Source organism: Littorina saxatilis, linkage group LG4 (genome assembly GCF_037325665.1).
Source record: "Littorina saxatilis isolate snail1 linkage group LG4, US_GU_Lsax_2.0, whole genome shotgun sequence".
In the NCBI taxonomy this organism is placed as follows: Eukaryota; Metazoa; Mollusca; class Gastropoda; order Littorinimorpha; family Littorinidae; genus Littorina; species Littorina saxatilis.
In genome coordinates, this window is record NC_090248.1 from 4,456,666 (window position 1) to 4,477,623 (window position 20,958).

Consider the following 20,958-nt stretch of genomic DNA (forward strand, 5'->3'; position numbering starts at 1 on the left):
CTTGCACGAAGAGGCATCGCCAATGGCCGTTGACGAAGCACACAAAGAGCGTACTAACGCTTTAAGAAGAAGTCGTTGACCCAATGAACACGGTGCGAAGCAGACATCAATTAAATCCTCCGTCAACTGACGAACAGATAAAATAGAAACGAAACCCTCATCCTCCAGTCTGGCAGCAGTCGAAGGCTCGATCTCAAAATCCGAGAGAAGATCGGCGAGCTTCAACTGCTCCACGTTTACAAAACGGCAAAGTGACGAACTAAGCTACGCAATGTTTGCTGTTGCTACTAGCGAGTAGAATGTTTACATTATCGCTTGACAACAGAAGAGTACCATTATTGGTTTTTCATATAAAAGAGCACTTCCGGTTGCATCGCTTGAGGTACGAACATCGCTGAGAGATTTAAAAACTCATTACGTTTAATGAGACTCATATTATTGACGAGCGGCACCAGCGGGTCGTCTTTGGCGACGGGGAAGTAGTGTGCAGGAGGAGACATTTTTGTTCATGGGCGAACACGTGACAGGAAGTCGCCGTTTGTAGTCTGTGGTGAAATACCTCACAATGTGCTCAAACAAATCACAGGCACAGGAAATGAACAAGAAGAAGTGTGTCACAAGAATTTGAATTCTAACAAAATCACTGAGCAACACAGGAACACAGGAAGTTGTGGAATACGTCACCCTATGGGAGGGGTGACGGCAAAATTGTTGAACAAAAACATCATAGGTCGATTTGTGCAGGGTCAACCACAACAAACTCAAACCGAGCCATTCATGCATTGCTGTATTTGAGTGACTTATATACCGACATTTTTATTTCTTTTTTTCAGCACAGGTGTAGGAAAAATCATGAACCAAAATGTTATTTATTTTCTAATTTAACATTTTTTTTACAAATGTGACCATGGTCTTTTAAACAAACAATGACATTAAACATTGTTATGTTAAAAAAAAGAAAAAAGAAAAAAAGCTTTTGTGCACAAATCAGAAAATACATTGTACATTTTACCTACAAGCCAAACCGTGAGTGTCGTGGCAAAGCCAGACCGAGGAAATTGCATTGGTTTTTATTTTTAGATCAGTCGCAAGTTGTCAAGAACAGGCGCTTGTATTTGGATGTGTCCACTGATAGTAGGTTTGGTTGTGATCAATCAGAATGATGTGGGAATAAAAATGTATGACAGTTTGGTATGATGACATGTAATTCACATATGCTGAAATGTAATATTATACATGATATAATATTATTAAGGCTGTTGCCATGACCATGAACCCCATGGGACTGGGTGGCCGAGTGGTAACGCACTTGCGCTCGGAATCGAGAGGTTGCGTGTTCGACCCTGGGTCAGGCCGCTATTTTCTCCCCCCTTTCCTAACCTAGATGGTGGGTTCAAGTGCTAGTCTTTCGGATGAGACGAAAAACCGAGGTCCCTTCGTGTACACTATATTGGGGTGTGCACGTTAAAGATCCCATGATTGACAAAAGGGTCTTTCCTGGCAAAATTGTATAGGCATAGATAAAAATGTCCATCAAATACCCGTGTGACTTGGAATAAAGGCCGCGAAAGGTGAATGCTCGCCTAACAGGCTTGAGGTTTGCTGGTCGATGTGAATGCGTTATATATTGTGTGTAAAAAATGTTTGTTTGTCTGTCTGTCTGTAAACAAATTCCATTTCACACGGCAGAAATTAATATGTTAAGCTATATAATCTCACCATAATAATAATAAGAAGAAAGGTTTAATGTTATGTAAAATCAAAATACCAAAATCAAGCACCTATTAATCTGATCTACGGCGCGGGAGTGTGTGTGTCTCTGCTCTCTCTCATCTCACTCTTGGCACACAGGTCAAAGCAGAGGTTAACTTGAGTGCACGTGTAGGAGGGGGGTGATTTCTTGAATTAGCTGAGGGCGGTGTCGTTGTTTGCCGTTGTCATGAGAACAGTTACTTTTGTTTTGTTTCGTTTTTACCTCCAAATTTTTGCATTTTCACAACAGGCTTTTCTGTTTCATCTCTCATCCATTGTGTCAATTGGAGAGAAAAACCGGAACAAAACAGAAGTAACTTATCTCGTGAGAACGGTAGTGCACTAGGTTTGGGAAAAACACGACAGTACCTTATCTCTTTGTATACAACTCTCCTGTGTTCACTTTCAAGTGAATAACTATCGTTCTGATATCATTTTAAAGTGAAGCTAAAGAAACCTGGTATCGGCACTGCTGTGCATCTCCTATGATCTCAATGGTATCAAGGCACGGGTCATAGAGATCAATTTAGATCTAGATCTATTTCCGGTTGTGTATTCACACGCCAACGTTCGTTCGTCAAGATGGACGGCGATTTTGATTTGATAAGCGACTTTTTCTTAGAAGACTTCAATGAAGAGGACGAAAATTTAATGGCCGTTGCGCCCAAAAAAAGGAGATTCGAGAAAGTGACTGATGACGATGTGAACGCTCTCATCACCGATACAGAAAACGCCAACACCAAAAGAAAAACTGAACATGTGATACGCCTGATTTCAGATTTCATTCTTCAAACCGAAGAGTTTGCAAAACAGATGAGATCAGCTGATATAGCGAAAATTGAGGATCCAAAACTTGTTGCAAACATTCTTGTCAAGTTTCTTACAACGGTGAAACGCGAAGATGGAGATGAATATGAACCAGGTACGATTCGAGGATTTCTGTCCGCCGTCGATCGGCACATGGCAGCGAACGGAAAAGGCAAGATTTTTTTCCAGCAATGATACGCTGTTTGAAAACGTTCGAGCAGTTGCAAAAAGCAAACAAAAAAAGCTGAAATCAGCAGGGAAAGGAAACTTACCTCAAAGAGCGTGTGCACTAACGGACGAAGAGGTGGAAACACTGTGGGACTCTGGTCAGTTGGGAGTGTCCACACCAAGAGCCATAATCAACACCCTGTGGTGGTTGAACTGCCTCCACTTTGGAATGCGGGCAAGAACCGAACATCGCCAGATGTGCTGGTCCGACGTAACTGTTCAGATGGACAGCAGTGGCCACCGCTTCTTGGAATTCAACGAGCGAACCACGAAAACAAGAACAGGGGTCTCCAGGCAGGATGTCAGGGCAAAACCGCGAGCGTATGAAGATGTTGAAAACCCTGAGCGGTGCCCTGTGAAGATCTTCGAGAAATATGCCTCTCTTCGCCCTGCAGAAACATGCGGCTCCAACTATCCGTTCTACCTCACATGCGTCCATGATCCGAAACCAGGCAAACAATGGTTTCGTGCAATGCCGATGGGAGTGAACACAATCGGCAGTTTGATGAAAGAAATGGCGGCCGCGTCCGAGATATCTTCCACCACAAGTAAACGAATCTCGGGTACCTCGGCGAGGAAGACGCTGCTACAGAAGCTCAATGATCCCCAACCCATATAATGGAGAAATCAGGACATAAAAACATTCAGTCTGTACTCAGTTACGCGAAAATGTCCGACAACCAGCAACTGCAAGTTTCCCGAATTCTGTCAACCACGCGCACTTGCACAGTCTCAAAGTTGGGAGCTATGACGTCAACTACTGATGACGCAGATTCCAGTGCCTCGGCCTCAGGCGGAAACACGCTCCGCCAGCCAGCAGTGACCTTTGATGCGCCCATTCATGGAGGAGTTTTCAATTTCAATTTCACAATGCCGCAATGAGTTTCTTCTTCGTCTTCAGTTGCAGAGCACCAAATTCCATTCAGTTACATTGGTTTAAACAAAACTTTATTCAATTTTAATCATGACAAGAACAATGCATGGATGATTACATACTCAAGCATATAATGCTTATTTTAAGCAATCATAGTAATTACAAAACAAAGGTTAGCATGATGGCGGAATAAGTACATTAGCTCATTTCAGGAAACGAAAAACAAAACAAAAGACAAAACAGATACACAAACAAGCAGAAAATGGGAAGGGGTTGGTGATACATGAGGTGGGGAAAGGGCAGCTAGCTAGTAGCTAGCTTAAGGGAAAAAGAAGAAGAAGACTTGGAGCGCCAATATTTGAGGGGATTTTTTCAATTGTAATAAGTGCACATAAGACACTCGCACAAAGTTAATGCGTATTGTGATCAGAGGAAAAGTCACTACATTGCGCATAAATCGAGACATAATTGATAAGTCGGAAAACAACAAAAGAACATGAGAGAGGTTATGGGGGAAAATGTGTCAGGCAGCATGTCGCATGACAGTGTCTAATAAATGTAATGAGTGAAGTATAGAGGCTCATTTACGGAACCTGCCCGTCTGTCTAATATAATTCAGTTACATTAAGTTGTGTACGTGTGTGTGGTTGTTTTTTTCTTCTTTTTTTTACTCCTAAGTTGATGAGGCCCAATGACAAGAATCCAAGATAAACTGGAACGAATTTATATTTCAAGCAAAGAAAGTGTTCGTATTCTTGTTTGTTTCATTGCAATAAATTTGCGTTAATCAACTATGCGTGTTCTCTCTCTCTCTCTCTCTCTCTCTCTCTCTCTCTCTCTCTCTCTCTCTCTCTCTCTCTCTCTCTCTCTCTCTCTCTCTCTCTCTCTCTCTCTCTCTCTCTCTCTCTCTCTCTCTCTCTCGCTCACTCACTCTCTCTCTCTCTCTAAAAGGTTGAAATGACGTCAAGTGTAGCTAAAGATACGTCACTTCCTGGTTACACAATGGCTGTCGCACAAGTTCTTGATCAAGCAAACTGAACGCGAAAGTGGCTTCTACCGTGATTTCCAGGTTTGCATTGTGTCGGCTCTAATTTTTTCTTTCAAAATCAAAATAAAAGAATCGAAACTTTATTCATGAATACCATTTTGTAAGCCACTAAAACCAAAGACACGCCACACTATTTTCCTTCCACCATTCCTAGATGGAAAAGAGTTCGTGTTGTTTTTGTTTTAATTTTTGTCTTTGTCGTTGATCATTGTATACACAAATTACACAAACGTCATCTTGTGAGGGACCAAAAAAAATATTGAAACTCGAGGATGATTTTTTTTGTGTGGTATCAACCTCGACCTACAGTCTCGGTTGATACCACAAAAAAATCATCCTCGAGTTTCAATATTTTTCGGTCCCTCACTCGATGACGTTGTGTAATCTCTATCAACCCGTATGGGGCCCTTCAACATGTGACAGACTGACAAATGCACCGAACCCATTTCGTTCTTCGAGAGACTTTTTCCGTGAAAACCTTTTCAGTGCCTCAGGGTCAGCTCAGGGTCAGTGTCATAAGAGCCTACATGTATGGCCGGACGAAGTCATGTTAACGGAAGGGATATAAGACCGTTTTCAGCGGATTTTCACACTGCTAAAACCTGACTTTCTTGCAGTTGCTTTGTCTGCAATGCCTTAGAACTCTACAAATAGTTAAGTTTTTCGCGTTTGTGTTGTAATTTGCAAGCAAACATCGTACATAGTAAAGTTAATCGACTTTGCTACAATTTGTAAAAAACTAGGGCATTACCTGATACCAAAATATATATATATATATATATATATATCTTGATCTAATTCTTACCCCCTTCCCCCACCTCTTCCGTTACCTCTAGTGTGCTCCCTGCTTTCAAAATTCCTTGTTGGAATGTAGGCGGTGGAGACACACAGAGTAAAGGATGATCTCCCTTGCTCATGAATAATTTCTATGCATTCTTGCTTTGACGTCATTCTATATTTAACTTTTCTGTAAAAGTACAAGCGATCGAGTGCACATTTTGGCTTTTTTAGCAGCGCTCTCATTATAACTTTCTATATATATATATATATATATAAATATATATAAATCCCATGCTGTTTTCAAATACAGCGTTTTGCTATTCACTTCAATATAAAAGTAAATAACAATCAAGAAGTAACGAAGTCTTTTAACCACAATTTCCCAGATATTTAAATATAATAAAGTGTTCCCTTTGAAGAAGTATTACACAGGAAAGTTATCATGCTGTTCACCCTCGTGACGAATAGACTTCAATTCTATGCAAACGCCACTCTGCATGACTAAGCACTCACTTTAGTATTATAATATTGTATATATTTTGTTACATCTAGTCAGCATTTGTTAACCTTGACGACAGATATCATTGTAGGTTATATCAATACAATGTCCTATATTGATGCTATATTATTTGTATGCCAGTGTCTTTGGGTATTTATGGCAACAGCTACCGAAAGCTACAAAGTAAGCTTACATTTTTTGTTGGAGTGAAACTGTAAATCTCTTTCATAAACCATTTTGCCATTTACAACAGGCAATGTCATATATTGGTGCTACATTACTAGCATTCAAATGTGTATTAATGGCAACAGCATTTTGCCATTTACAACAGTTTCTCTAACACTGTATTCTTTCTTGCTTTATTATTTTGTGACTCAGTGATAATTTTAAATAAAGTTATTTGCATCATACACTTTGATTTCATTCATTTCTATTTATAACTACTTTTACTACTTTCCCTTCTACACTGTGACATGCCACTGTATCACGCTCATTCAGACCAAAAACAATACCATTCCTACCTGTTGCAACGTCTATCGCTCGCTCTGTCTTTTGGTTCCTTGGTTGATCGATCGGTTTCTTGGTGGAAAACATATTTCTGTCACCAATACCAGTATTATTGCATCACTTCCATAAAGGTAGAGTAGCCTTCTTCCTTTCTGTTAAGCCAATAGGTCTTATTCATGATTGAGCTCTTATTCATTATTGCATTACTTTCACAACAATCTTCTTCCTTGATATTGCGATAGTTGTTTTATCCTACATACGTGAGAGAGACACCCGTGAGATAATAATCGTTCAAATCACACGTGTGTATATCATGTAAATGAGGTCATGTCAAGCAAGTCTGGCAGGGACCTGTTTTTCCACTGCTTATGATGCCAAAGTCACCGAGACAAACGTCATTATAGAAACACAAATTGCGCTCGCTAATTACCCTCGATGAATCTTTAGAACTAACACGTCACGCCACACTTTCAGAGTGACGTTTCTTTGCTTTGACGTAATAGATTGCACGAGGCTTTAGAAGAGATCGAGGTTCTAAAACAAGCGTCTTCAATTTAGCTGCCTCGAATGCAGGACATTTTCAGTAAAATACACGTAAGTACAGTATGTAGGATAAACAGAATACTACATGGCTTGCTGTTCCGTACCAGATTTACACTCGTTGCTTTTTCAAATATTTAAAAAAACAACTCGTGTAAATCTGGTACGACACAGCAAGCCATGTAGTATTCTCTATATCTCCCATTTATGTACAAACGCCGAAAAGACAATTTAACAGGACACATCAACACTATTATTTTGTTTACCTGTACCAACAGGTGTAGAACTCCCTGTTTCTTTGATATTGTCAATGTTTCGGCTCGTGTTGATCCTGGGATCAACTGAATTTCTTGTATTCTTTGAGGTAACGCTTATGGAAATGTGCCTGCTTTCTCACTAGGCAAACCAAGCTGCCATACAGTACGGCGCTTATGTGTGAGTGTGTGTGTGTGTGTGTGGGGGGGGGGTGGGTGGGTGTATGCTGGTGTATGTGTGTGTGTGTGTGTGCCTGCGTCTGATTGAGCGTGTGTGTGTGTGTGTGTGTGTGTGTGTGTGTTTGCCTTTTATTGATGTTGGTGTCGTTTTTGTCATTGTTGTTGTCGTTGTTATTGTCAAGGCCGAAGTTGTTGTTGTCGTTGTTATTGTCAAGGTCGAAGATTTGCTCTATAAATCCCTTAGTGCACTGGGATTGTTTCTTCTTCTTCTTCTTGTGTTCGCCGTCACACCATCAGTTTAGTCTGCGAGACAAATGACGTCGTGGCTTCCAGGTCCTGTCTGCTCCCATATAGTTTGGTGCGGAGAGGGACTGATGCTGGCCACACTTTGTCTCTGATTGGTTTCAGTTGGGGGCATGTCATTAAGACATGTTCTGGAGTCTGGTCTTCCAGACCACAGGGACAGGTTGGTGATGGGGTCAGCTTCAGCTTCCTGAACAAGTGGGCGTTGAGGCGACAGTGACCAGTTCGTAGTCGCATGATCACTACTTGCTGCCATCGTTCTAGGAGATGATATGCGTCTCTCGTGGATTGTGGTCGCATTGCTGCCTTCACGAGGGTTTTCTTTTCAGCGAAGCTGACCGGGTTGTCTGGTTGTTCCTCCCTGGCTCCGAGTTTGGCGAGCTCATCAGCTGTTTCATTGCCTGGAATTCCGCAGTGTGCTGGATTGTTTCAATAACGATATTGTCAGTAAAAAAAGAAGATTCAAAACGCACATTTTGCTTCGCGCATTTGGATAGGTGTAACTGTGTGGTCAGGTTTGTGTCAGATCTACTTTTGTGTGGGCTGTCTCAAGTGTGTCGTGCTTTCGTCACACGCAAACTCTTGTTTTAATTTATGTTGGTAAATTCCAGAGTAGCGTTAAGCTAAAAAGTGATGATCTTTCATACAGACCTCGGAGAAATGAATGTGCTCTTAGTTATTTGCGATTCGAAACCTTCATCGAGCTTCGACAGATTGACTGTGCAGAGTGTTGCCCCTTGAATTGACTCCAAGGCCACGGTTAGCACATTTTCAAAGTAAATGTGGTATGTTTCTCGTGTTGTAACTTCACTCATCGGGGAGTCTGGTACTATATATGAACGGTAATAATGCTCTGAACTCTACACGTATTATATCCCCATCGTTTGTTTGTTCACATTTGCCCAGCATGTTAATTTGCTGCGGGGTTTATGTCGTCTGCTATGCGGCTAGGGCAATCAAACCACTGAACTGCAGTCTCATTTCAAAAACAAAAATTGCTCGTCTGCACGCATGAGGCAGGCTGGTAATAAGTTTTATACATGGTAAGAACGATTTTAACCCTACACGTTTTCGATTCCGATTGTTGTTGCCTTGAAATAATAATTCAGAAACCATTCATTTACTGAACTGATGCAGTCGTATTTCAGTGTAGTCTACTATAACAGAGTCGACTTTCAAATGCTGGTCTAGCTGGCAGACCTACGTTATCGGAATAACACTTGTGTTTTCTGTTTGCCGCTGGGAATTTTAAACAAACGCATCATTTGGTAATGTGGTTAATAAGCTACATGCCACTAACACGGCATGTGAGAAGAATCTTTGCAAGTCAAAACGAGAAGAGACCATTGTGGAAGAGACACAGCCGCTTCTATTTTTTAGATCAGTGGGATTCACTGTGGCACAGGCGCCTGCGATCTGTCAGAAAAAAAACCACATCTGCTTTGCTGAGCCGCAGGAAATTTATGGTTATTTTTTGGTAAAGTAGAGAATATACGCTACATGTCATTAATTAATTCTGAGGATGAGAGTACAGTCTCGCTTGGCAAAGGGCGTAAGAATACGCTCTGTGGAAAAGTTAGCGCACTCCAAGAGTGCGCTAACAGATTTAAGCGCATCACCATTAGCCAATCAACTGGTTCACATCAGTCATGTGACACCAGTACTTACTGACAATTGTTATCATTGTTATTGTTGTTATTATTGTTGTTGTTGTTGTTGTTGTTTTGTTGTTGTTGTTGTTCTTTTTATATTTAGTCAAGTTTTGACTAAATATTTTAACATCGAGGGGGAATCGAAACGAGGGTCGTGGTGTATGTGCATCTGTCTGTCTGTGTGTGTGTGTGTGTGTGTGTGTGTAGAGCGATTCAGACTAAACTACTGGACCGATCTTTATGAAATTTGACATGAGAGTTCCTGGGTATGAAATCCCCGAACGTTTTTTTCATTTTTTTGATAAATGTCTTTGATGACGTCATATCCGGCTTTTCGTGAAAGTTGAGGCGGCACTGTCACGCCCTCATTTTTCAACCAAATTGGTTGAAATTTTGGTCAAGTAATCTTCGACGAAGCCCGGGGTTCGGTATTGCATTTCAGCTTGGTGGCTTAAAAATTAATTAATGACTTTGGTCATTAAAAATCTGAAAATTGTAAAAAAAAAATAAAAATTTATAAAACGATCCAAATTTACGTTTATCTTATTCTCCATCATTTGCTGATTCCCAAAACATATAAATATGTTATATTCGGATTAAAAACAAGCTCTGAAAATTAAATATATAAAAATTATTATCAAAATTTTTTTTTCGAAATCAATTCAAAAACACTTTCATCTTCTTCCTTGTCGGTTCCTGATTCCAAAAATATATAGATATGATATGTTTGGATTAAAAACACGCTCAGAAAGTTAAAACGAAGAGAGGTACAGAAAAGCGTGCTATCCTTCTTAGCGCAACGAATACCCCGCTCTTCTTGTCAATTCCACGGGCACTGCCTTTGCCACGGGCGGTGGAGTGACGATGCTACGAGTATACGGTCTTGCTGCGTTGCGTTGCGTTCAGTTTCATTCTGTGAGTTCGACAGCTACTTGACTAAATATTGTATTTTCGCCTTACGCGACTTGTTATATTTAGTCAAGTTTTGACTAAATATTTTAACGTAGAGGGGGGAATCGAGACGAGGGTCGTGGTGTATGTGTGTGTGTGTGTGTGTGTGTGTGTGTGTGTGTGTGTGTGTGTGTAGAGCGATTCAGACTAAACTACTGGACCGATCTTTATGAAATTTGACATGAGAGTTCCTGGGTATGAAATCCCTGAACGTTTTTTTCATTTTTTTGATAAATGTCTTTGATGACGTCATATCCGGCTTTTCGTGAAAGTTGAGGCGGCACTGTCACGCCCTCATTTTTCAACCAAATTGGTTGAAATTTTGGTCAAGTAATCTTCGACGAAGCCCGGACTTCGGTATTGCATTTCAGCTTGGTGGCTTAAAAATTAATTAATGACTTTGGTCATTAAAAATCTGAAAATTGTAAAAAAAATAAAAATTTATAAAATTTACGTTCATCTTATTCTACATCATTTCCTGATTCAAAAAACATATAAATATGTTATATTTGTGTAGTCAAGTGGCGTATCCAGTCTTTTGTGTAATTATCTCCTGCCCGACTCAGTTGCCTCCCCTGTCTATTATCTTCCCCTGACCCAAGTTGTGTCTCCCGCTAGGAGTATTGTGTGTTTACTATCGTAGGGAAGACTCTTGACCGGATTCCTTTCTAACCTCTTATCCCAGATTTAGGTGGTCGTTATGTAACGTGCCGCCAGGCTGTCTGGGTATCGTTGGACGGCGGTTTGTCAAGTGGGTGTCATTTCTTTTGACAGGGTACAATCATTGAAGATGCCAGGTAGCTTGGAGGTTCTATAGTCTCTTACCCCCCCCCCCCCCCCCCCTTCTGTGTATCAGCTTTGACACTGCTTGTAATATTTCCGGTGTGTGACACCCCTGTAACGATTTCATGCCTCGGTACCGATCCCTTCCATTGGGCAGGCAATCTTAAGACGACGCCCCCCGTTGTCTGACACCGGGTATCTTTCCTATTGGCTATTGGGAATCGGAGTTGACCAGCCTTTAAAAGGGAGAGCATTAGACTAGAGGAGAGAACGCGATTTGGGATAGCGAGCTGTGTGTTGCTCCGATTGTGTCGGTTGATGTGAACGGTCGAAGTGCTGACCAAATTTGTAGCGATTGTGTCGGTCGACTTGTGGTTGTAACAGAATTCCGATACCTGTGCTCTTGTGTTTACTGTTGCAAGTGTGTTCACTGAGGAGAATCTACACTGCTTTCTGGTGTCTGCTTTCTGGTGTTTGTTTCTGGTGTTTGTTTCTGGTGTACGTTAATTAAAAGTCACGTTATCGCAACCTCTGTCTTGGCGTCTCATTTATGCTTCCTGGCCTATTTTCCCCCTTCCACTCCACCCTATCACATCTGGCGCTGCGAGCAGGATTCAGGAAGTAGAGACGCCGTAGTTTAACACCAGAAAGCAGGGGTAGCAGTGTAGGAGGTACTCGGCGTATCCAAGATGGCGGTCGACGGGGTTCCTAGACCCCAGTGGCAGATGTTCTCCCCTCCCAGGCTCCCCCTCTTCACTAGCAGCAAAGATGGCTGTCTGCTAGACGACTACGTCACAGAGGCTCGTCGCATCATTGCCCACTTCAACCTGGAGGCGCTGGGCGGCGAGGCTGCTGAATGGCTGATCCAGTCACTTGCTGGGCCTGCCAAGAAGGAGATCAACCTGCACCCCCCTCAGGCGACTGCCACTGCCAACTTAGTCTTGACCATCCTGCAGGACACGTTTGGGGACCACGCCAGCATTTCCACTCTACTAGCGTCGTTCTACAGCATCTCCCAGAGTCAAGAGGAGGGCATTCTCTCATATGCCCACAGGTTGCAGGCTCTGCGGGACAAGATGAATGGTTGTGTTGCCGGTACAGTTACCGATGCTGCACTTCGTGATCGATTCATGCACGGACTGTTTTTGCCTGCAATGAGACGGGACCTCATGCGCTTTGTGAGAGGGCGTGAGGCTGTCACTTTTGCGGCAGTCCGTGCAGAAGCTCTCAGGTGGATGAGGGAAGATTTCGAGGTGGTGGCGAAGCAACAAACGGCTGTTTCTACACAGATGGGTGCAGTGTTAGGCAGACTGCAGGTCCCAGTCAACGAACTCGCCGTCAGCTCAGCAGAGCTACGCGCTGCCCTGCACCAACACACGCCAGCTGCCTCACGACAACAAAAGCCATCCGCGAAGCCACGTTGTTGGCTTTGTAACCGCCACGGCCATCTGCAGAGCAGGTGCCCTACCAAGCGTCAAAGAGACCAACAACCGTTGTCATGGAGACAGCCAAGTGAGAAACGTGTGAGTCAGTCAACATCCAACACGCAACCTCTCCGTGAGCAAAGCTGCCAGACAGAGGAAGAGCATCAAAATGTGACACTGCCAGTCCCCGTGCAGCTACACGACACTCAGCAGGTCACATTTTGGGATTCCATGCTCAATCTTGCCCCTTTACCCCAAGTCCCTGCTACCCCAACGTTCCCGGACCGAGGCACTGTCTGCATCGCACGCCCTGTCTTCCCCCCACCCGTCCAGCCTCATCCGGTGCAGCCAGCGGCCCTTGCACCTGTTCTACAGGCCCAGGTGTTTCCAGTGCTAGTACTGCGAGTCCAAGACCAGCCTCTGGCTAGAGACCCAGAACCTCTGGTTCCTCCTCCAGCTGCTGTGCGCCGCTCACAGCGTATACGGCAGAGATTTTCGTCGTTCTGAGCAGTCATGGGATTAACTTGATTTTATTTATTTTGAACAGACGGACTTGTGTGTAATATAATAAGTGTGCCGCTGTCATAACCCCGCCATCCGTCTATTGTGAACAGTCAGGAGAACAATGTGCTGCTGTCACGTGGGCAATGTGTCATTTGTGAGACTGTTCGTGTTCTGCTAAGAGACTGTGTGTACACTATGAGTATTGATTGCCTGTTGTATTGTGTCTTGTATGAATGGGTTGGGTGACTGTGAGTGTCATCCGTTACCGTTTCTGATTTTATTTGTTGTTTCACTTGGGTGAACTTGTGTTTGATTTATAGATGTCATTTTCAGCTATTCCCGAGGCGCTGTACCTGCGAGGACGCAGTTGGTATAGAGCTGGGGGGGATGTAGTCAAGTGGCGTATCCAGTCTTTTGTGTAATTATCTCCTGCCCGACTCAGTTGCCTCCCCTGTCTATTATCTTCCCCTGACCCAAGTTGTGTCTCCCGCTAGGAGTATTGTGTGTTTACTATCGTAGGGAAGACTCTTGACCGGATTCCTTTCTAACCTCTTATCCCAGATTTAGGTGGTCGTTATGTAACGTGCCGCCAGGCTGTCTGGGTATCGTTGGACGGCGGTTTGTCAAGTGGGTGTCATTTCTTTTGACAGGGTACAATCATTGAAGATGCCAGGTAGCTTGGAGGTTCTATAGTCTCTTACCCCCCCCCCCCCCCCCTTCTGTGTATCAGCTTTGACACTGCTTGTAATATTTCCGGTGTGTGACACCCCTGTAACGATTTCATGCCTCGGTACCGATCCCTTCCATTGGGCAGGCAATCTTAAGACGACGCCCCCCGTTGTCTGACACCGGGTATCTTTCCTATTGGCTATTGGGAATCGGAGTTGACCAGCCTTTAAAAGGGAGAGCATTAGACTAGAGGAGAGAACGCGATTTGGGATAGCGAGCTGTGTGTTGCTCCGATTGTGTCGGTTGATGTGAACGGTCGAAGTGCTGACCAAATTTGTAGCGATTGTGTCGGTCGACTTGTGGTTGTAACAGAATTCCGATACCTGTGCTCTTGTGTTTACTGTTGCAAGTGTGTTCACTGAGGAGAATCTACACTGCTTTCTGGTGTCTCCTACACTGGTGTCTGCTTTCTGGTGTTTGTTTCTGGTGTTTGTTTCTGGTGTACGTTAATTAAAAGTCACGTTATCGCAACCTCTGTCTTGGCGTCTCATTTATGCTTCCTGGCCTATTTTCCCCCTTCCACTCCACCCTATCACATTTGGATTAGAAACAAGCTCTGAAAATTAAAAATATAAAAATTATTATCAAAATTAAATTGTCGAAATCAATTTAAAAACACTTTCATCTTATTCCTTGTCGGTTCCTGATTCCAAAAACATATAGATATGATATGTTTGGATTAAAAACACGCTCAGAAAGTTAAAACAAAGAGAGGTACAGAAAAGCGTGCTATCCTTCTTAGCGCAACTACTACCCCGCTCTTCTTGTCAATTTCACTGCCTTTGCCATGAGCGGTGGACTGACGATGCTACGAGTATACGGTCTTGCTGAAAAATGGCATTGCGTTCAGTTTCATTCTGTGTGTTCGACAGCTACTTGACTAAATGTTGTGTTTTCGCCTTACGCGACTTGTTGTTGTTGTTGTTGTTGTTGTTGTTGTTGTTGTTGTTGTTGTTGTTGTTGTTGTTGTTGATATGATTGAATGTGGTTGGACATATTTAGAATGAAACTGCTTATTTTTGAGTTAAACAAACCTGAAGAATAATTTAAATTAGAAATACAAAAAAACATTGCGTATCTTATACAATCTTTTTTTTCTCCATAATTTGCAATGTTCACAACCTTTTTCAATGCATTTCAGGATGCAAGTCCGGATTCTTTGGAAGTACATGTATTTGCCACGCCAACTGTGAAGGTGGATGTGATAATACTAACGGAGACTGTACAAGTAAGTCCAGGAATGTATTACATTTCACTCAGTTTCAGTTCCAGTGGCATTGTGTCATTTTTTTGCCTTCTTTTCGTTGTCTTTAGGTCCTAACATTGCCACTTGAAAGTAAAACATGTGGGTTTGAATCTGTATACAAATACATTTCACAAGATAATTGTGCCGATGTCAACATATTTATGTTCCTGTGTTTGATTTCATTCGGAAGCAACAGTCTATGTATATTAAAGACTATATAATCGGATATAACTGCTGGGATCCTCTGTGTGTGTGTGTGTGTGTGTGTGTGGGGGGTGTGTGTGTGTGTATGTGTGTGTGTGTGAGTATGTGTGTGTGTGTGTGTGTGTGAGTGTGTGTGTGAGTGTGTGTGTGTGTGTGTGTGTATGTGTGTGTGTGTGAGTGTGTGTGTGTGTGTGTATGTGTGTGTGTGAGTGTGTGTGTGTGTATGTGTGTGTGTGTACCCATGTTTCCACAGGTTTGGTTGCCTAAATCACCATAAGGCAACCATCCACACGTGGATGGCAACCTAAACTCTGGATGGCAACCTAATTGTGTGGATGGTCGCTTCATTTAACACCGTTAAATTGACTTTTTTGACGGAAAGAATGTCATAACAATGTTCAAAATGACATTCTTTCCGTCCTCTATAGGCGACGAAATAGGTCAAATTTTGTGCATTTTTTAGTGCAAAATTCTTCGATGCCGGAGCGAGTACTGCACCCAGTGCTGTTGTAGTGCAAGTGCACTAGAAAGGCACTACACCCAGTGCCGCCTCTTAGGTAACCATCCACACTTTAGGTACGTGTGTGTGTGTGTGTGTGTGTGAGTGTGTGTGTGTGTGTGTGTGTGTCCCTTAGTACCATACCTGCAGAAGCCCGATAATTCTTACAATGTATCATTTCAATGCATTTGACACGTAGATGTAAACGTACACACAACAAAACAAGAGGCGAAGCCTTCAAGGCTCCCGTAAGAAATCGACAAACAGTAACACAAACTCATTCACTCCCACACATACACACACACAGTAAGCATAGACACAGTGCAAGAGTGGGAGACGCTGGATCTAGATCTGTCTGTCTGTAGCCTACTTACGTGGACACGACTCAGTGCCACTGAGATCGACACTGCCCTTTCGACAGCGCTTCCTCGCGCAGACACTGAAAACACGCTGTGCAGATCAACCTGCAGGAAATCTCCTTTGGTATCTTCTTTATCTATTTTTTCTGGAGCCGCTACGAAACCGAACAATGTGAAATCGTCTTCCTTGAATCGGCGAATGCAGCTCGGTTAGAACTGATAAGTGAATCTATACCACAATGCTTCACGCGATCTGACCTAACCTTGACCCCTGACCTGGTCTACATACCACACACAACACAAACCAGTCACCTGTTTTTACCCCCCCCCCCCCCAAAAAAAAAAAAAAAACCACTACCCGTTTTCTTTGGATACACACTTTATCCACATACGTGCCGACGAAATGTTGTTCATTGCTTCAATACTTTGAAGCTGTTGCTTGGATAATAACCCGGTAAAATTAGTATTTCGGTGTTCAGTCAAATTTTAAAGTTTCTATCACACACACACGCACGCACGCACGCACAGACAGACAAAAGTTAGCATCGCATAGGCTACACTTACGTAAGCCAACGAGTTGTTGCTGTTGTTGTTGTTTTGTTTTTTTGTTTTTGTTTTTCTTATTTATGTATTTATTTTATTTTTGTGTGTTTCATTCTCCTTGTGCTTGTCCCGACGCTTGTACCTTCTCCCAGTATGCTCCCACGCCGCCCCGTCCCAGCACTCACTGCAACATCCACCCCTGAACTTCGTTCCGCCGCCAGACTTTGTCGAATCAATGAGCCCCCAGTGTTGGTCAGACACCTGGGCACCCTCCCTAATTTTACAGACACTCCACGGAAGGATGTCAGGCCGCTACCCTCGGAAGATGACAGAGTCACTTCGGCGGTGTTCAGTATTGGTCCTGTTCCAGGCAAGGGACACATGCACTGCTACCTACTAAGCCCTCTACTTACGACACTGGCTGTTAAGTCGCGGAGCCAGACTGAGTGAGCGTCTCCTCAGAGAGCAGACCGCCACTGCGTCCTTCCGTCGACCCCCCGGAGCATCCCAGACTGGCAGCAGAATATTCAGGGATGGCTGGAACAGGAACACTGGGACCAAGGTCACCATGAGAGCCCTGAGCAGGAAGGGTCACAAGAATCGAGACAAGTTTTTTATTGTCGCGCTTTCTGAGTCAATCGCATTCGTGAAGTGAATGACACTCGGCTGTGTGATCCCAGCCTTCCCCATTGGACCGTTAGCACTTCCACTCTGGGTAGGAGCCGACCGAAGCTCGAAAAACCCACGCACCCCTTATGAGATTCGAACCACGATCTCCCAGCCCGCAGTCCGATGCGCTAACCACTGCGCCACGGGGGCCGGTGAGTTGTTGCTGTTGTTGTTGCTGCTGTTGTTGGAATTGTATATTTTTCGAACATCATTACAGATTGCAAGGTAGGCTATTGGGGTATTAACCACTGTCAACAGAGCTGCCCAGCTAACTGTGCCGGCAATACCTGCAGACGTGATGACGGACGTTGTGACGGTAAGGAACACTGTAAAAACCGTGTTGTTGTTGTCGATTTTCACGATGGGAGTCTGTCCAAGTGTAACGAGACTACCTTAAATAAAAGTATGTCGAATCAGCAGTAGCAACGTCTAGCTGACATACATCTGTCCCTGTCCGATAGTTTAATGTATATTTGATGCTATTATAGCCGTTGTTTTGCTTTGCTTTGTTAAGCTGTGTATTGTAGGAATTCGAAGTTTGCCGTCGAATCAGCATCCTATACCTTGTAGAAACTGTAGAATAGGATGTACTCAATCACCCTAACCACGTGACATCCCAGAAAAAGCCCCACCCACCTGATTGTGTCGAGTGCCTTTGCTAAATATGGTAGGTTAATAAATAAGCTTGTTGCATAGTAAATACCTAGTATAGTACGTACAGAAGAAATTGTCTCAATGATCTTGATAATATGAGTGGTGTAAGGCATGACTTATAATGTAAATCATGTGTTACGAATGGGTTTTGTAAATTTACGTAAAACTATGATGTAATCACAAATCACTCATACTCTCTATTCCAGGTTCGACCTCACTCATAACAATAATCAAGAAGGGAACAAAACAGCTTAACAATTTACTTTCGTCCTTTGCATCAAAATACTACACAATACATGAACATACATCCAATGCCAACACGCAAAATATTTAACTATCAATTCTGGTCACACAAAAAATCAATTATCTAACTGGCCTCGACTCGCACACACATGCATACTTCACTTTCTCACGTTACCACATTTGAGTCTTCCATGATGATGACGACGACGACGAATGACACAGGGTAAAGATGAAGACGATGTGCATAATGGCGATAATCATGTTAACAGGACCAATTGTAGACGACAGAGATGAAGACGGTGACAGTAGACATGCTGGAATGACGAGTGACACTGGATAGACGTAGATGCTATGTTACAGTCATGCTCTCATGCTCTCCGCTGCCGAAGGAGACTATGGCGGTGGGGTTTGCCGGATTCATACTTCCTCGGTTCCCCCCTTTTGTCTCACTTCGGCAAGTCATTCACTCTATTTAACTTCCATCCGTCCTCTGTGACAATTCAGGTAAAAGTGACCGGGACAGCTCACCCGTCCACCAGTTGGGGTGGATTCACAAAAACTTCCGTGGGTGTTTAGGCTGTCAACCCTGGCATCCATATGTGCTTGCACTTGACATTATATTATACCCCATTAATCAAAATCATGTTCGTAACTTCATGAATAATGTGTGTGCTCAATTACTCTGCAGACTGTGCCCAAGGGTATTACAGAGACGGCTTAGAATGCCAGCAGTGCAGGTCTGCGTGTAAAGACCGTCAGTGCAACCGTGACAATGGAAAGTGTAATGGTGAGTTAACGTACATACTAGCAGTACTGACAATGTTGGTCTCCGACAGGGGCGATCTAACATCTCGTTGACAACCTGAAACCATCTTCCCGTTCATCCGACCTTGATTTATTCTTGAATCTCAACACCCCCTCCCTCTCTCTCTCTCTCTCTCTCTTTTGTTTCTCTCACTCTCTCTCGATCCCCATCTCTCTCTTTTGTTTCTCTCACTCTCTCTCTCTCTCTCTCTCTCTCTCTCTCTCTCTCTCGATTCCCATCTCTCTCTTTTTCTCACTTTCACTCTTTTTTCTTTGTCTCTCCCTTTCTTTCACTCACTCTTTTTCTGTCTCTCTCACTCTCTTTCCACTTCTCACACTCTCTCACTCACTCACTCACTCACTCACGCACTCTCTTTTCATCACCTTATTATTTCAGCCTGCCCTGACGAATGGCACGGAATGTTTTGCAACATGTCATGCACTCCAGGGTGTGGCCAATGTGACCAGGACTCTGGTAGCTGTAACGCCTGTGCAGATAACCTGATCTTTCCTGAATGTACAGGTAAATTAAACAATACGAATTACAAAGCTTACATAATTGATAACTTATTTTCATAACTTAATTAGCGGGCAGAGGGCAAAGAAAAGAGAGAGAGAGAGAGAGAGAGAGAGAGAGAGAGAGAGAGAGAGAGAGAGAGAGAGAGAGAGAGAGAGAGAGAGAGAGAGAGAGAGACTCAGACTCAGACTCAGACTCAGACCCTATTCTTCCAACCTGTCCTTTATACAACACATAAAGACAGACGGACATAACAAATAAAAATTCAATCATATAAGATATAGAAATACATTGTATGGATTGCAATACTATGTGCAGTTAAGGAATTATATAAGGAGAACTCAAAAATTAAAAAATTACATTGACATAGTTAAGCCTTTCATTTTGAGAATTAAGTTGCTCAGATTAGCTACACATCCGTTAACACTAGTACAAAATGTTCAACAAAATAACAATCGAACAAGACATTTCATTCACGAATGATGTGTGAACGTGACTGTCTCTTAAACAATTTCACTGAAGTTGCATTTCTTATCTGTTGGGGGAAGGAGTTCCAGAGAAAAGCTCCCGAGAAGGCTAGGCTCGATTTGTAGAGGTCTATGCGAGGTATAGGAGGGATGATTTTTTGGGACCCATATCTCTTTGTGGCATGTTTGAAATGTGATTGCAAATATTTAGGACAGTCGTCATTTAGAATGTTATACATGAACACAGCCTTGTTTAACGTCAACTGATCTTTCAAGGGGAGGAAATTTAGGAGAGAAGAAGAAGAAGAGAGACAGAGAGAAACAAAGAAACTGAAACTGAACTTTATTACCAAAGGATAGAGGTTTTAGGCAAAGCCTAATCTTACAACCTGTCCCTTATACAAACACTTAATGCATACGTACAGAATATAGATAGTAAGAAGGAAAAATGTTATAGTTTTTTAAAGACGTACCTGATGTAAATAGTAACAAGTCGCGTAAGGCAAAAATACAACATTTAGTCAAGTAGCTGTCGAACTCACAGAATGAAACTGAACGCAATGCTATTTTTCAGCAAGACCGTATACTCGTAGCATCGTCAGTCCACCGCTCATGGCAAAGGCAGTGAAATTGACAAGAAGAGCGGGGTAGTAGTTGTGCTAAGAAGGATAGCACGTTTTTCTGTACCTCTCTTTGTTTTAACTTTCTGAGCGTGTTTTTAATCCAAACATATCATATCCATATGTTTTTGGAATCAGGAACCGACAAGGAATAAGATGAAAGTGTTTTTAAATTGATTTCGACAATTTAATTTTGATAATAATTTTTATATATTTAATTTTCAGAGCTTGTTTTTAATCCAAATATAACATATTTATATGTTTTTGGAATCAGAATATGATGGAGAATATAAGATGAACGTAAATTTGGATCGTTTT

At 42.7% G+C, this 20,958-nt stretch overlaps 1 protein-coding gene across 1 annotated transcript in view; it reads left to right on the forward strand.

Annotated features, from left to right (window-relative positions):
- Nucleotides 1-20,958, forward strand: part of LOC138963882 (scavenger receptor class F member 1-like) — a 38,663-nt gene that overhangs the window by 3,748 nt on the left and 13,957 nt on the right. The window contains exons 3-5 of the mRNA XM_070335732.1: nucleotides 14,957-15,043; nucleotides 17,553-17,651; nucleotides 19,434-19,559. Coding sequence (XP_070191833.1) covers nucleotides 14,957-15,043; nucleotides 17,553-17,651; nucleotides 19,434-19,559 — 312 coding nt within the window. The remainder of the gene's footprint in view (nucleotides 1-14,956; nucleotides 15,044-17,552; nucleotides 17,652-19,433; nucleotides 19,560-20,958) is intronic.